This window comes from Charadrius vociferus, unplaced genomic scaffold, assembly GCF_000708025.1.
Source record: "Charadrius vociferus isolate BGI_N301 unplaced genomic scaffold, ASM70802v2 scaffold158, whole genome shotgun sequence".
NCBI lineage: Eukaryota > Metazoa > Chordata > Aves > Charadriiformes > Charadriidae > Charadrius > Charadrius vociferus.
The window spans coordinates 667,174-682,084 of record NW_009661372.1 but is presented as its reverse complement, the minus strand read 5'-3'; the positions used below and the strand labels follow the sequence as shown (position 1 = coordinate 682,084).

General features: G+C 36.0%; 1 protein-coding gene across 1 annotated transcript in view; it reads right to left on the bottom strand.

The window, feature by feature from the left end:
• Positions 1–4,273: 4,273 nt before the first annotated feature.
• Positions 4,274–14,911, bottom strand: part of DMXL1 (Dmx-like 1) — a 70,795-nt gene continuing 60,157 nt past the window's right edge. Inside the window, exons 36-44 of the mRNA XM_009893791.1 lie at positions 14,180–14,301; positions 13,931–14,072; positions 9,377–9,437; positions 8,684–8,811; positions 8,412–8,504; positions 7,857–7,948; positions 6,868–6,920; positions 4,893–5,110; positions 4,274–4,498 (exon numbers count right to left, since the gene is read on the bottom strand). Coding sequence (XP_009892093.1) covers positions 4,274–4,498; positions 4,893–5,110; positions 6,868–6,920; positions 7,857–7,948; positions 8,412–8,504; positions 8,684–8,811; positions 9,377–9,437; positions 13,931–14,072; positions 14,180–14,301 — 1,134 coding nt within the window. The remainder of the gene's footprint in view (positions 4,499–4,892; positions 5,111–6,867; positions 6,921–7,856; positions 7,949–8,411; positions 8,505–8,683; positions 8,812–9,376; positions 9,438–13,930; positions 14,073–14,179; positions 14,302–14,911) is intronic.

The following is a 14,911-nucleotide window of genomic DNA, read 5'->3' as shown; positions in this document are numbered from 1 at the left end:
TGGACACAGTATTCCAGTTGTGGCCTCACCAGTGCAGAGCAGAGGGGGAGAATGACCTCCCTCGACCTACTGGCCGCACTCTTCCCTGTGCAGCCCAGGATTCCATTGGCCTTTTTGGCGACAAGGGCACATTGCTGGCTCATGGATAATTTACTATCTACCAGGACCCCCAAATCCTTCTCCTCAGAGCTACTTCCCAGCAGGTCCACCCCTAACAGGAGTTACAATTTTTGCCAGGGCAAACCCCAAATAAAACTGTGCTTCTGTTCCACTGAGCCATATGATGAGGTGTTTTTTAATATCTTGCTGCCTGGGATGTAAGTGGAGCAGGGGCACTCACGGCTGTACCGCTTCTGGCAGTGGGGAAATGAGAGAGGTGGAGCTCCCCAAGACCGTCACAGGCATTCAAGGTAAAATGAAACAGACAAGGGGTTACCAAAAGTTAGTTGTGGGAGAAAAATGACAGAAAGCACGATCACCACATCAGCCTTATTCTGCTGAGAAATGACTTAGAACTGGTTATAACTGATAGTTATGCATTGAATTAAAAACCAAAACAAAACAACATGCAAACCAAAACCCCAAAATAAGACACCCAAACAAACCAACTAAAAAAAAAAACACCCAAAACACACAGACAGACACACATAAATCCCCCCAAGAATCAAAAAGCTAATACAGAGAAAGCTAAGGCATAAAAAGCTAAGACATTTAAAAAAAAAAAAAAAAAAGCCAGGAAAGGAAAAAGATCAAAACTATGCAGATTTTAGGGCTAGAAATAGGGAGGAATAAGAAACACCAAGAAACTTGGTAAATCAATATCTTTATTTTATAGAAAGTAGTTTGATCAGTGTGCTGAACCTGCCATTAGAGGTGGCTTTGCTATTTTTAGTAAAAATAAACATCTGAAAAAATTACCTTGGAGAACATCATCTTCTCCCAGCTTATTTCCTTTTAATCACTGTTGCTTTTTTTCATACCTATTGCAACTAACCTAACATCGGGTGCTCTTAAGAGGAAGGGAGTGGTACCTAATGTACGTCCTCTCAAATGTTTGTTTCCTGTAATTGGTAGCGAGGCTCCTAAAACGCAGTAGAACGTGTGTAAGCTCACCTTGTGCCACAGCAGCATGGTACAAAACCTGCATCTGCTCCACTCTCCACCTTTCTCCATAAACATCCTGCAACATCAGCTGTCAGCTGAGCATTTTCTGGTGAAACGTCATTCAGCAGGCCAGTTTAAGTACCCAGATGGCCAGAGTTTTAACTCTCACAAGTTGCTAAAGTAATAGTCAAGAACTTGGATCATAGATCTGTTTTGAGGTAACTGAATCAATTAGCAACGCAAGAATGACACACTCTGATTGCAGTATGTATTGCTACATAGACAAACACAAGTCACAACTGCTAGTCTATGATATTTAAAAGGGACATTATCAACTACGAGCTATGTTATTTTGTCTGGACATGGGATTATTGTTGATTAAGCACCCATAAATGCAAATTTTAAGTTCAGTTTGTGCACATGGCTACTTGCAAGCACAGAACCCTGTGTAGCCACTATTACCCTTCTGTTTCAGTTAACTTGCACAGCAACAGGGAGAAAGCAGGAGAACTGCTGGAGAACACGTCAGTGGAAGTTGTTAAGGGCAACAGCTGCAGGAGTTTTGAGTTCAGTCTTTTCCCCACTGACGAAATTTAAAGTTGAGAGTGTCCCTTTAAAAGTTTCAGGTACAACAGAAGTGAACTCACTTTGATTCCATCATTACAAGAAAGCTACTGATAATTTGACTTACAATAATTGTTAAACATCAATGAACACTATACAAGCAAACAACTGATTTGTAAATGAAATAGCAGCAACATGGAATTCTAGAAGGTTGAGTTTCTGCAGGATTTATTGGAAAGATTATGAAGGTGTGGCAAATACATTGTGATTTTACATAATTTAGTTTTGAGAGTAGCTTATGGTAACTATAAACATTATTGAAAATGCCTGCTCACAGTCAGTACTTTTCTGGTATAAGCATAAGTTTGCCAGGATTATTCATAGTGCAGCGCTACTCAGAAAAATGACAACATTGTATGTCTTGGCAAATTACATACAAAATCTGCTCAGATCGCAGATGGTCAGACAGCTTTTTGTGATTGCCAGTACAATGAACTGAGCTTGAAATATTAAAGCTAATGAGATATAAATATTTAAGGACAAAACATCAAGGACATCATTATATAATGTTGCCATTATTTTTGCACATTTTTCTTTTCTGAATGTAACTTTGTTAGTTCAGTGGGTGCCTAAAACTAATGCATGTATATAAGCAGCTACAAAGTCAGGGTTTCAGTTGATTCTCAAGGAGTGTGCTACTGTTAACTCCATTGTTTTCCTTCTTTCATAAGAATAAGGAATATCAGAAACTCAGTCACTGAGCAGATATGACATACACATTGGGCAAGTCTGTTTCGTAAGGTGGTGTCACTTTTAGTCAGTCACTTTTCTGGTCCATCACTGTACTTAAACTGTTTTGATATCAATTTTGATTTCAGTCTGTAAGTGTTGTGGAAGAACAATTACAATCAACTCACTGAACAGCTGTACCAGTTTGAAATGCTGCCACATGTTTCTTCATGGCAAAATATTCACATTCTTTTATTGCACAATTTGAAAATTCAGGTTATGTGCATAAAAACCTTCATAGTGTTTGCACTGCAACTTGCGAAACATACATTTAAAATGACCTTAATACATTTTACAAAATCTTTTTAAACAATTTTATATTCTTAAGATAAAAGCATCCTGAGAGTGTTACAAAGTTCGTTTTACAAGCCCTTCATTTCTGCTATGCTTTATTTATCCCCATAGTTCCTAATTTGACAAGTTTATTTTACAGTTAATAACTTGGTGCTATATTTCACAAAATATCTTTTAGCAAAAAGTACACCATTGGCATTCAAGTAATCCAGCCTCACATCTAATTTACAAATTAAACCTCTGTCAAGCTCTCAAGTCAAGGAAAGTAAACGAAAATACTTACAGAAACAGTTTTTAGCTGACTAAAAAAAAAAAATTAAAGGCTTTGTGCATTAATAATTTGGTCAAACATTTAAGTTATGCAGTTTAATATTTTGGCAAAAAAAAATCCGTCTATCCTTTTCAAAATTTTTCTTTCATTTTACACCAGATGTAAACATACAGTACAAAGACTGACAGTATTAAAATACTTTGCTGTTGAACTTTTTTCCTTTTTAAAGTACTTAGGAAAAGCAGACAAACAAGAACGTAAGTGCTAAGAATGAAGTGAGTGTCTTTGGGCTAAATAAAAGTCTTACTGGAAAAAATGTAAAAATAAATTAGGGTTTTTTTTTTCCCCCCCTCTACAGACACGTAAATAAATATTCTTTGAAGAAATTCTAGTGCCATATCCTAAAGCAGTATCTTCCTGTATCTTTTTGATCAAGACTAAAGCTTCACACATAATCTTGACTATTTTACTAGGAAGATACCCATTAATATTTACATATTTTTGGAAAGGGAGTGTTCAGGGTTAAAAATATATTTATTTTTAAAAGGTAAGCCTGCCATCCTGATGGCAGGAATTCAAGCTATAGAACAGAAGACAAGTCACAGAACATCCTTCAGTTTCTTATACCCTAGATCAGAGGAAGGAGATCAGGCAACTTAGAGAGGTAAACAGCCTGGATTCCAGGAATGGAGACAGACAGTGGCTCATTATATGAATGCTTGCATGGCCAGGAGTATCTACTCATACAGGCTTCTACACATAGGTATACATTTTTATTGTCAGCCAACTAAGTTGAGAAGAGAGACAGTTATGGTTGCCACCGTGGAAGAGTAAGATTATCTAAGGTTTCCTTCTGGACAGACCTGCTTTTAGAAGGTGGCCAGGGGTTGAATATAAGCAGAGGCCATACGCAGATGGTACACTCCAGGTGGGAGTGTAACTACCTCAAAAAGAAGAGTAAACCACTTCAGCAACATCTTAATATTATTAAGTATATAGTTGTGAGTCACATATAGCTTTTATTTTAGGCAACAATCAAAATCTGAAGGACCTTGTTAATCTTTAAGGCATCAGTGCATCAGGGATTAAAAGCTCCAGGTAATAAATATGGGGGAAAAAAATTTAAAAAAAAAAAAGCATTTTTGTGGCACAAGATATCATTGTGTATCTGCTTTGTTGGCTAGTTCCAGGAAAAAAAATATGTTCAGGGATGGCAGAAGGGGAATGTTATACATTGTTCTGAGAAAAATACTAGATCATAAATTTCACATCAGTTTTTAACACATCATTTAAAGGGCTGAACCTATCAGGCAATATTCTCATCTTTACTGTTCCATCAGCACCACAGGAGAATATATGATTTGCTGGTCCTGTCTCAATTTGCATGACTCCTGTCCCAATGTTTCTGAAGAGAGACTGTCGAGCATGCTCATTGATGAAAGTATGAAGAAGATTAAACGTAGACAGACTCCATACCTGAAAAAGCATCAAAATATAAATCTCTTATAAGGATAATTGCCATGATTTTAAAAATTCACCAGTAATGAGTCATGGAGAAATCTGACTACATTTTGCATTCATTTTTCTGACACTAACTATAAAAGAATAGATCCGCAGCAATCTGTAATGACACAGTTATAGAATATTAATATTAATTTTCTATAATAAGGAATACATACAGGGACTAAGGTAAGACTAAAAGGAGGACTGCAAGGCAAGACTAACATTTCATAATTAAATTAGTAAATGTGAAAGTCAGGGTTGAGAACAAATGTAGAACGTATCATTATTTCACAGCTATGCAAGATTCTTTTTGGATATAGACATCATCACCATCTTCATCTCTCTACTCCCTCCCCCTCATTAATACCTTTATGTTGCCTTCAGCAGATCCTGTGACAAAATACTCTTCTGTAGGATCAACAGCAATTGCTTTGACTGGAGAATCATGACTCTGGAGTAACTGTTGCTGCTGTTTTTGGCGAAGATCAATTATACATGTAAAGCCTTTTCTTCCTCCAGATATTAACAGCTGATGTTTTGGAGCATATGCTAGCACGGTTGCTCCACTGTCGTGACAGATAAAAGCTGAAAGCCCAAGCAAAGTAATTTGAATAAACACACAGTACGAACTTCAATTTCACAGTACTAACTTTAATTTTCCATCAACCTCTAATGGTTCAAGACACTAGCAACAGTGACTTTGATGCTGTAATCCAATTGATCACAAGTCCAATTATTGCAATACCATATATATGTAACTCCAGGTACACATCAGACATCCTGAAGTTGCAGTATTCTCAAATTAAGCCATTACAATCTGTATGAAAAAATATTACATTCTTCTTTCTATCCCTGTGTAATTGCAAACTATTAGGCCTTGACCAGAAACAGATTCTTTTCAAACTCTCTAATGCTTGTTCTTTTAAGACATATGTTTCCCATAAGGAATGTCCTGCTAAATTACTTGCCCAAATATCTTGTAAGTTTCTCCTGGTTATTTTACTTTTAATTTGCTGCTTTTCACATTTGTTTGGATGTGTCTACTCTGCCAAATGAGTGGAGGAAGTGAATTAAGATTACAATTATCAGAACAAAGCTCAGTATGTTTGAGAATAGACACTATGAATCCTAACACACAGCATGTATCATGTTGTACTTGTAGTTCAAAGGGTTCTCTAAATTTATGTTTAGAAATGCCACACATCTCACACATACACTTAAGCATTCCACCACACTTCAATTACAAGGAGTTCACAGCTCCTCTCTCTGAGCTTAATTCTGTATTTCAGACATTGAAATGTATTTCTTTTTCACTGCAACAAAATGTTAGTAATAAAGTTGATGAAACCCCAGTTAAATATTTATTACATCTCAAAAAGCATACTTATAGGAATAACTCTTCTAATGCATTTTTGTAATACTGTATGTAGATACCTATACACACAGAAAGCATTTAAAACATTCCACATTATCTGCCATAATACATAGAATAAAGGTGTCACAGAACTGGACAATCTTTGAAAGCAAAAATGCACTATACAAATACAGCAGTAAGGTCATCTTTTACTTCAACTCTGAAAATTACTATATAATTATGAGATCTTATTTGTACATCTGCTTGTTCAATATATTCATAAAAAAATCAATGAGTATTTTCTAGACATTTTGGTGTGTTTAGTCATATACATACCTTCAGAGAACCATTTTATAATCATGGTTTCTCTGAGGATAGGATTTTCACAGAAGTCATGAAATACTTAACAGTTGATAAAAAGCATGTCCTCTTATTCTCCAAATAGATAATGTATCTGGAAGTGCCCAGTGCTATCTCTGTAGCACTGTTATTTTGTCTAAGACTTAACTGATAAATTTTGAGTGAGGCCTCTCTGATTTATGAGTACAGACACAGCCATTGGAACCTTGAATTGAAGGGTATGAATGCATATCCTGCAAATACATATAACTGCTAAAAACTGGAGTTTTAACAGTGTTACAGCTATTGTCTTCTCAACATGCTAGTCACTACAAGCAGGAGTTGCTGAGAATTTTTTAAAAAGGAACAGAAATTACAGATGTCTGTCTGTCTGGTTGCACTTGTGGTGCAAAGATACAAGGTATGCAAAGGAAGGCGCTCGTATCCATGAAACCAATCATTTATATATAGCACTAAATCATTTCTTGAGAATCTGTTTTTATATTACTGCTGGTGTGCTCACACAGGAGAGTGAAAGATGGTTTACTGCTAATATTAAAATTTCTTCCCACAATGACTTTTTCTTAAAGAGAGGCACATATATATTTTTTACTGTGACCAAATATTTTGCTGGTTGTATTTTACTTACCATGAACCAAGCTATTTGTAGGTGAAACCAAAGTATCCCAAAGACAAATATTTCTGTAGAAAAAAATATGTTTGATTCAGCGAGGAATGTTCTGAAGTATTTTGGACACCTGAAAAGTCATCTGAACCTTAAAAAGATTGTTTCAGGCATAAAAGCACTGTAAACAGACTTTCAATGATTACTTTTGAGCAGACCCCAAATTACTTTCGTAGTTATATATATACTCCAAGGACATGCCATCTACATAATCATTCTACAACTGGTTATTCTCATAAAGGATTCATATTGAGATTACAATGTTTTGTAGCTGAAATCACCTGGACATTAGCAGTTTTTGCTATTTCTTGAGAAAAACATACTTAAGAAAATAAGTGTGAAATGAAGAGCTATGCACAACTCCCTACGTCTGTAAAAATAATTTAAGGTAGGCTCATAAGAATAGAATAGAACAAAACAGAATAGTTCAGTTGGAAGGGACCTGTAACTATCACCTAGTCCAACTGCCTGACCCCTTCAGGGCTGACCAAGAATTAAATCATGTCATTAAGGGCACTGTCCAAATGCCTCTTCAACACTGACGGGCTTGGGGCATAGACCGCCTCTCTAGGAAGCCTGTTCCAGTGTTTGACCACACTCTCAGTAAGGAAGTGCCTCCTAATGTCCTCCCCTGGCACAGCTTTGAACCATTCCCATGCACCCTGTCACTGGATATCAGGGGGAAGTGACCAACACCTCCCTCTGCACTTCCCCTCCTCACGTGCAACATGAACAGAGGATTTGTGCTTCCCTATGGAACCTCCTTTAACAGGCACATGGAATTTAGCTGCAGACATTGCTCCTCTCCACCTTCCACAAAGAAGGAAACAGAGCAGAAGTATGCACTTTGCTCTTAAACTGCTTAAGAAGAATCATCAAGAAAAAGTAGGGGGAGAGAAGGTGAGAAAACATGGCATCACTTCATTTTTATGCATTATCACAGCAGTTCTCACCTGTTGTCGGAAGACAGTCCTGCTGTGGCTATTAAAGATGATGAACTGATGAAAACAAAGTCATTGGCTGTTTTGTTATGACACTGCCAGGTCTGAAAAAATTCAGTTTAGAAATTACTAATGAAAAAAGAAACAGATTTGGTTTGCATGAAATCTTAAACTTCCTCAAGAAGATGACCTGTTTCAAAAACAATTTAAAGAACACAGGATACAAAGGTATGTGTATTCTGATACTCTTAGTTTTTCATGGAAGTATCCTTGAGTCTGGTGTTATTTACAATTAATTAACAATTGACAATTATTGACAAATCTCAAAGAACATCAGAATTATTTCAGATCTAACATTGCATTTTCTGCGTTCTAAGTTAGTAAGCATGATTAGGATGTAAGAACTTGTCTGTCATACAGATCACAGGATAGCAACAATATGTTATCAAATCTTGATTAATACGGGTTGTCTGCACAATCGCAGCCCTCTCCTAACTATTCTAAAGGGGGAAGGAAATAAGAGAGCACAACACACATTTAGAGAAGCTAATTTAGTTTTCAGCTTACCAAATATGGTTTAGGTGAAGTTCCAGTAAGTGGGCAACATTTCCAATTTGTCTGATATAAACTTATATATCCATCAGCATCAACAATTCCAAACTAAAAAAAGATACATTAGCTGTAAATACATATATACATATTACAGATAAATTAACCATAATTCAGAGAAACTACTTTATATTTGAAGAATGTGATGTTTCTGCTAATTTACAATTATATTTGGGGGGAAACAGGGGACAGGGAAAAGAAGGTAAGTACAAAAGCATTCTGTCAGTTACCTTATTTCCTTGGTAATTGAATCTCATTCGTGTTACCCTTGAGTTGCCACCAGACCGAAAACATGTGATTTGCTGTGCATGACCCCATTCAAACATTCTTACACTACCGTCTTGAGCACCTGTCAGGTCTGCAACAGAAAATATTTACACGACTTTCCACAAACTTTGTAGCAGTTGAGCAGGAAGTTTTCTTCCAACATTTTAAGAAATCTCACACCAGCGCACAACATCCTCAGAATAAATAGTGCCACAGCATGTGCCAAAGTACCTGGCGTCCTGTAGGAGTAGCGGGTACCACTGATATTTAAACCCATGCTATTCAAACCTTATTGAACAGTACTTCCTCATTATTTGAGAACTGTATTTAGATGGTACTGAAATATGAAGCTATTGACTTGAAGATAATGATGTATCTTTTTCCTACTATCTTTCATCCAAGTCACAAATAAAACAGAAATACAGTCCTGCTTTGGTATAAAAAGCTATCACTGTTTCTAAAGGCTATGTTATATCCCCCAGTATTATTTTTTTGGAAATGAAAAAGAATTTCAGTAAAATAGGGCTTATAAGCAACCTTTAAAACATATAATAGATTGCTGTGCTAGTACAAAATAGCAGCACAATAAGGAAAAAGGCCAAAAAGTAAATATATAATCTTTAGGTAACTTTCTTCTTTAACAAAACTGAACTTACAATATGGTAATGTTGGATGAGAAGCCATTCTTCTGACATTATTAATAGCCTTCTTGAGCATCTGTTCAATATACAAAATAATAGAAAATAATTAAACAATACTACTGAATAAAAAAACTTACGAAATAGAATAATTAGTGATCGCAGACAGTTGTTTCCTATAAAAATTCCGACTGAAAGCAAGTACTGGGTTTAGAAATTCAGACAGAATTCAGTTTCTTCCAGAACTACTGTAGATGTTAATACTTTCGCAGGCTTTATACTTTATATTAACTTTTTGCTTCAGAGATTTATGGATCCAAATATAAACACTCCTTAGACTGCAATCTTACCTCTTTTCTTGCCAATTCCTTTCTGATTCCATTAAATTTATTGGAATATTCCTGAATATTGTAAGATAAGCAAGAGAGAGGCAGAAGCATGTAAAGAAAGAGGTAAACAAACTTTAACAGAAGTAAAAAATAGGAAGGAATATATTTATTTTCAAGTCTGGTTAAGTTATTGTCATTGATTGAAAAGTGATTACTTGTGGCCAACCAGAATAAGCTATATACCTAGCAACTGGTAAATAAAAAATTCTTCAAAATTGTTTATGGTTTTGCAAATACAGATCCAATGGATTTTCAGCAGCACTTTTGTTCCTAAATTCCAAACTTTGCTTTGAGCAAGGCAGATTACCAAGAATGCTATTTTTCTCAGTTGACTGAGAAAACTGGAAAGAGTTCAATATATCAAGAAGTCTGGACACATCAGACAATTAAGACAAAAAACCCATCTAATTAAATCTTAAGTCCAACTCACAATACCACACTTGAAAAGAAACAGAAAACTTAACATCAAAGTTAAGTTTTTACTCTTTTATTTCCTGTTAGTTCTCCTCAAAAGCATCTAGCTACTTTGACGACTGTCTTTCCTAAGAAAATTGCTGGATTTTGTTTGCTTGTGCTGTATTATTTACCTGAACGTCTGAGAGAGAAGAGGGCATAAGTTTATATTCATGCCAGGTGTTAACTTTAAATGACAATACAAAAAGAATTTGTTGCCAGACCAATCACTTTTAACACAGCAGCTTACTACTTCTATGCATCAGTAGCAAGCTGGCACTAAACTACTGTCATAGAAACATTTAGGTTGGAAAAGCCATTTAATATTGAGTCCAACTGTGACTTGCAACTGCTATAATTTTGTACAGTATTTTGTCACTGCTTTGTCACTGAAACAGTAGATAGCGAATCAAGTATTTAAGAACTCTATTCTCCCCTGGCCTCTGATCAGGTTGCCAACCAGACAAATGTACGAATTACAAATTTTTACTTGCTTCATATTATTAAATATGGTCCAAAGAGTTGAAAAGCAATGTTCTCCAAATTTTCAGTTTGCAAACAAAAAGAAGGAAAAAAACTTGGAAGGGAAATAATTGATTTTCTTGCTGAAATTTCCTCTGGTTTGGATTAGTGGAGTAACTGCTATCCTCTTGGTTATGTTTTGGAAGCAGATTTAGATCTTTCAATTCTCAAAGCTTTATTGTTTGTTGAAGAGAAAGCCTTATGCCTCTTGGTTACCCAAGTTTACTTCAAAACACTTTAAAGATAAAAAAATAAGATTTTTGAATACATATTTTCCTTTTGTAAATACTTTAAATGACAAGGAAAACAGCTCAACAGTTTGGTAAAACATTGGTGAATAAAACAATATATACTTTACAAGATTTAGGACAAGATCAGAGAGGATGATGTTCTTCAAACATTAATGCACATACGAATCAGTAAATAATTGCAATACTTTGCTCTGTAAACTTACAATTTACCTCTATGTGTAAGTGAAAGAAAAATTATTCACGTGCTTTCTATTTATTCACCAAAATGAAGGGTTGTGTTGACTATGCTAACACGAATCTCTGGTGCCGCGTCTCTGATTTAGAAGCCAAGCATCATTATCAAATGCAAACACTTCTGTTATCAATGTAACTGACATTTGGTACCGCTAGTTTCCCCTTAAACAATAGCTGACAGGTAGAACACTCATTGCTTTGTTGGAGAGTTGGGTGCTTTGGATCTAATGTACAGTAAGACAGAAGAATAAAAAAGCTTAAAATCTGACCCACGAGTTATTAAACTAGTGAATATAAGTGTCAGTCATACTGGTTTGGAAGACAAGCTGTTGAACATTACCCGAGTTTCAAAGCTGACAATACGTACTATTTACTTCAGCGCTTTCTTAGAAACACCTCCTGTAAGAACTGCGTAAACACACTGTACTGAAGGATGTGGTGGTGAGCCTCCTTACTTACCTTGTATGAGTGGAGTAGAGGAAACAGTGAAGAAGAGTAACAAAAAACCTTAGAGCTAATAAAATGTTAATTGCCTGAGTATCATAAGTCAAATAGTTTCCCTTGTTGATGGAAGCGAAGCAAAGCCAACAAGACTGAAAAGCCAGTAATGGTATAGAGCTGTGGAACTGTATCTATTAAATGGGCTGCAAATTATGGAAGAGCAAAGATGGGAACAAGGATCTGAAGGAACAAAATAACAAATCGTAGCAACAGAAAGATTTAGGTGAAGCTGGTTTTCAGCCATATTTGAGTACTTCCACAGTAACACTATTTTCTTCCAAGAATCCCTATATTTTCCTTCATTTACTTTGTCATTCATTCAGTACCTTTGTCTCCCCCTCCCCAGTGGGGAGAGTTCTTGCGTGCTATGGTTGGTTCTCTGCTCTGCCACAGTCAAACAGCATGCCAAAAAAAATTTAGGTCCAAATTTTAACAGCAAATGCATTCAACAAAAGCATAACTGTGTATCTTTAGGTAAGAAAGTTTTACTACATATGAAATAGAAAGTCATGTAAGAATAGTTTACATTAACATATTATGTAATTACTTTGTTGAGAAATAAACACACAAATTCTATACATACGCATGTATATATACACGTATAAATGTATGTGAGAGGAGAAAGTGGGAAGGTCATTCAAAGCATACTTGCAGCAGATACCCAATTGTGATAACAGAGCTGCAAAATTGGCAGCTAGGATCAGCAGTTCCTACATAAAAGGGAGTGTTGTAGGTACTAGCACATTACCCACTTCCATGTGTGGATAACATTATTGTTCATTCCTTATTTACTCCTCCTAATCATCAAAAATTTTCAAAAATCAGCTACAATTTAACTTAACACATGGTTCTTTCAATTCTATCTCTACTTATAGACTTGCTTTAAGCTGTTAAATGCCACAAAGTGCAGCCAAGTCACAACACAATGCATTCAGTTATCCAGGAAAAACTCCACTTCTATGTGCAGATAGGCTGAGAGATATGGGTGAGATATGACCATTTCAGCTCAGTTAAGTGGCTCCAAATAAGCATCTCCCAGCTAACTAATCAACAGATCTGCATTATTAAAGAGCATCTATGCTGCAGAGGAACTAAGGTAAATATGTCAATGGCCAGACTCAAATTATCATATGATCTGAGCAAAAAGCTCAGATTTAATTCAGGGCAAAGTGTCACACCAAACACAGAACTTATTTCTAAAAGTAAGAGCTTCCCTTGTGCAGGTGTCACCTCTATGATCAGAAGGATCAATTTGCTCATGTGGACATAGTCACATTTTACTGGGTGTCCCTCACTAGTGTATTTCAGCAATGCCCAACAGTGAAACTGATTATCTCCTCTAAAACGTGATCTTCAGAAGTGGGATATTTAATAATGCTACTAAGCAGAGTTATGGCAAAACCGTGTAGCATTTCAAAGAAGACAGAGTTGACAAGAGCTTTGGAGATGAAGTCACACACATCAGTGTGACATATAGTTCAAAATATGCATGATGTTTGTAGTTGGTCCTATTTCTGAAGTACTGCCTTCCTCATTTTTCTTATCAAACCGAGAATCCTCACTTTTCCTAAGCTTAAGTTGCTCAGTTTCCAGAGTTTAATTAATTTCATTGGAAGCCTCTGTCCTGCTAGTGAAATCTGCTTTAGGAGTTCACTTGCTGTCCCTCCTATAACACAGGCTCATACCAGTACACAGTGCACTACAATGGTACTTCGTACTAGAGCAGAAGTTGGTATTTATTTTTAAATAAAAACTGAAACAGTGCAGAACTCAGAATTAAACTTAAGATTATGCTTAAAATAAAAGCTACCTTGATATTTCACACCATTATTTTTACCCAGTCTTTTACGAATTCATATCCTGAAATCTCCTGAATATACACTTTTTAGATACAGCATTTGGCTTCAAGTCTTTTAAGAACAATTTAAGCTGCAACTTCTTACCGGAATCCCAATTCTTTCTTTTAAAATGACATATCTTAGGTATAGAAAGCGTATATGGTTTGACTAAAAACTCTGCTTGCTTAGTTGGTGTATCTTAAATTCTGTGCAGTACTTTAACCTATTAATCAAGTGATTATAAAAGATTCCAGCTTGCCTTGATTACACAGAAAAACTACACTTACTTACACACTGATTGTAAAATATGACCAGCAACACTGAACAGACAAAAGGAGAGTAGTAGATAGAGTACACAAGGCTAACCTTTGACAAGTGACTTACCACAGATGCACCCCTGCCAGTTTGTGTACTACCAAGCCAAGGCATATTGATAGGTGTGCCAGGATTACTGTGAGTATAAGGAGTGGTTCCCTGAACATTTACCAGATCGTCACGAGCATGTATAACTAAGAAATCATCAGCCCTATAAAATGAAACAACATTGTAAGTTAGATTCCAAACAACAACATTAAATACCATGCTTTGTTACACTGACTTATATGCAGTCAAGCTGTGATATTGGAAACTTACCCTTTATTTTCTATTTCCACATCATCATCAAGCCAGGTATAGATTTGTGTAGCTAAAATCGCAGAAACATCTAATTCTTGAATGTCATGACTTGATGCTATTGCAATGCAGTTCCGATTTGCCTGAGAAAAAGTAACACACACAAAAACAGATACGAAAGGGATACTCAAAATGGTGCTATTTTTATTTTCTGTGGTTATGGTACAGTTGTACAGTGTTGATACACTTAACCAATTTACAAAACCCAAACATTCATGTCTACAAATCTGTATAAACTGGCTAAACTTGACATTTCCTTTTAAAAGTTTATTAGCATCCGGGATCTCATCCCACACTATTTGTATCCTATACCTCTCTCAAGCAGCTCTAGTTTCTCCTTGCTTTCTTCAGAGGATAAGCAAGAGGTAACTATACTACAATGCTTGCAACCAAGCTCCTCTCCTCCACTTCTTAAGGGTTAAATGGTTAAACAGGAGAAGAAAAGATGACTTCCTGGGTGTCTTTGACAGAGAAGGAAAAATATTCCTACACACAAGCTTAAAGAAAAGTAGAGGCCACCTCTTCTCTCAATCCATTGCACAACAGAAAAAAAAAAACCCCACAATTTGTAGTAGAACTGTTTTAATTGTGAGAAAGATAATTATGAAGTGCTTTAGAGAAGAGAGTGCTAAGAATTCAAGCTGTAGGACGGCTAGTGAAGGATATCTCACTCATTCACAATGGGACTACAAC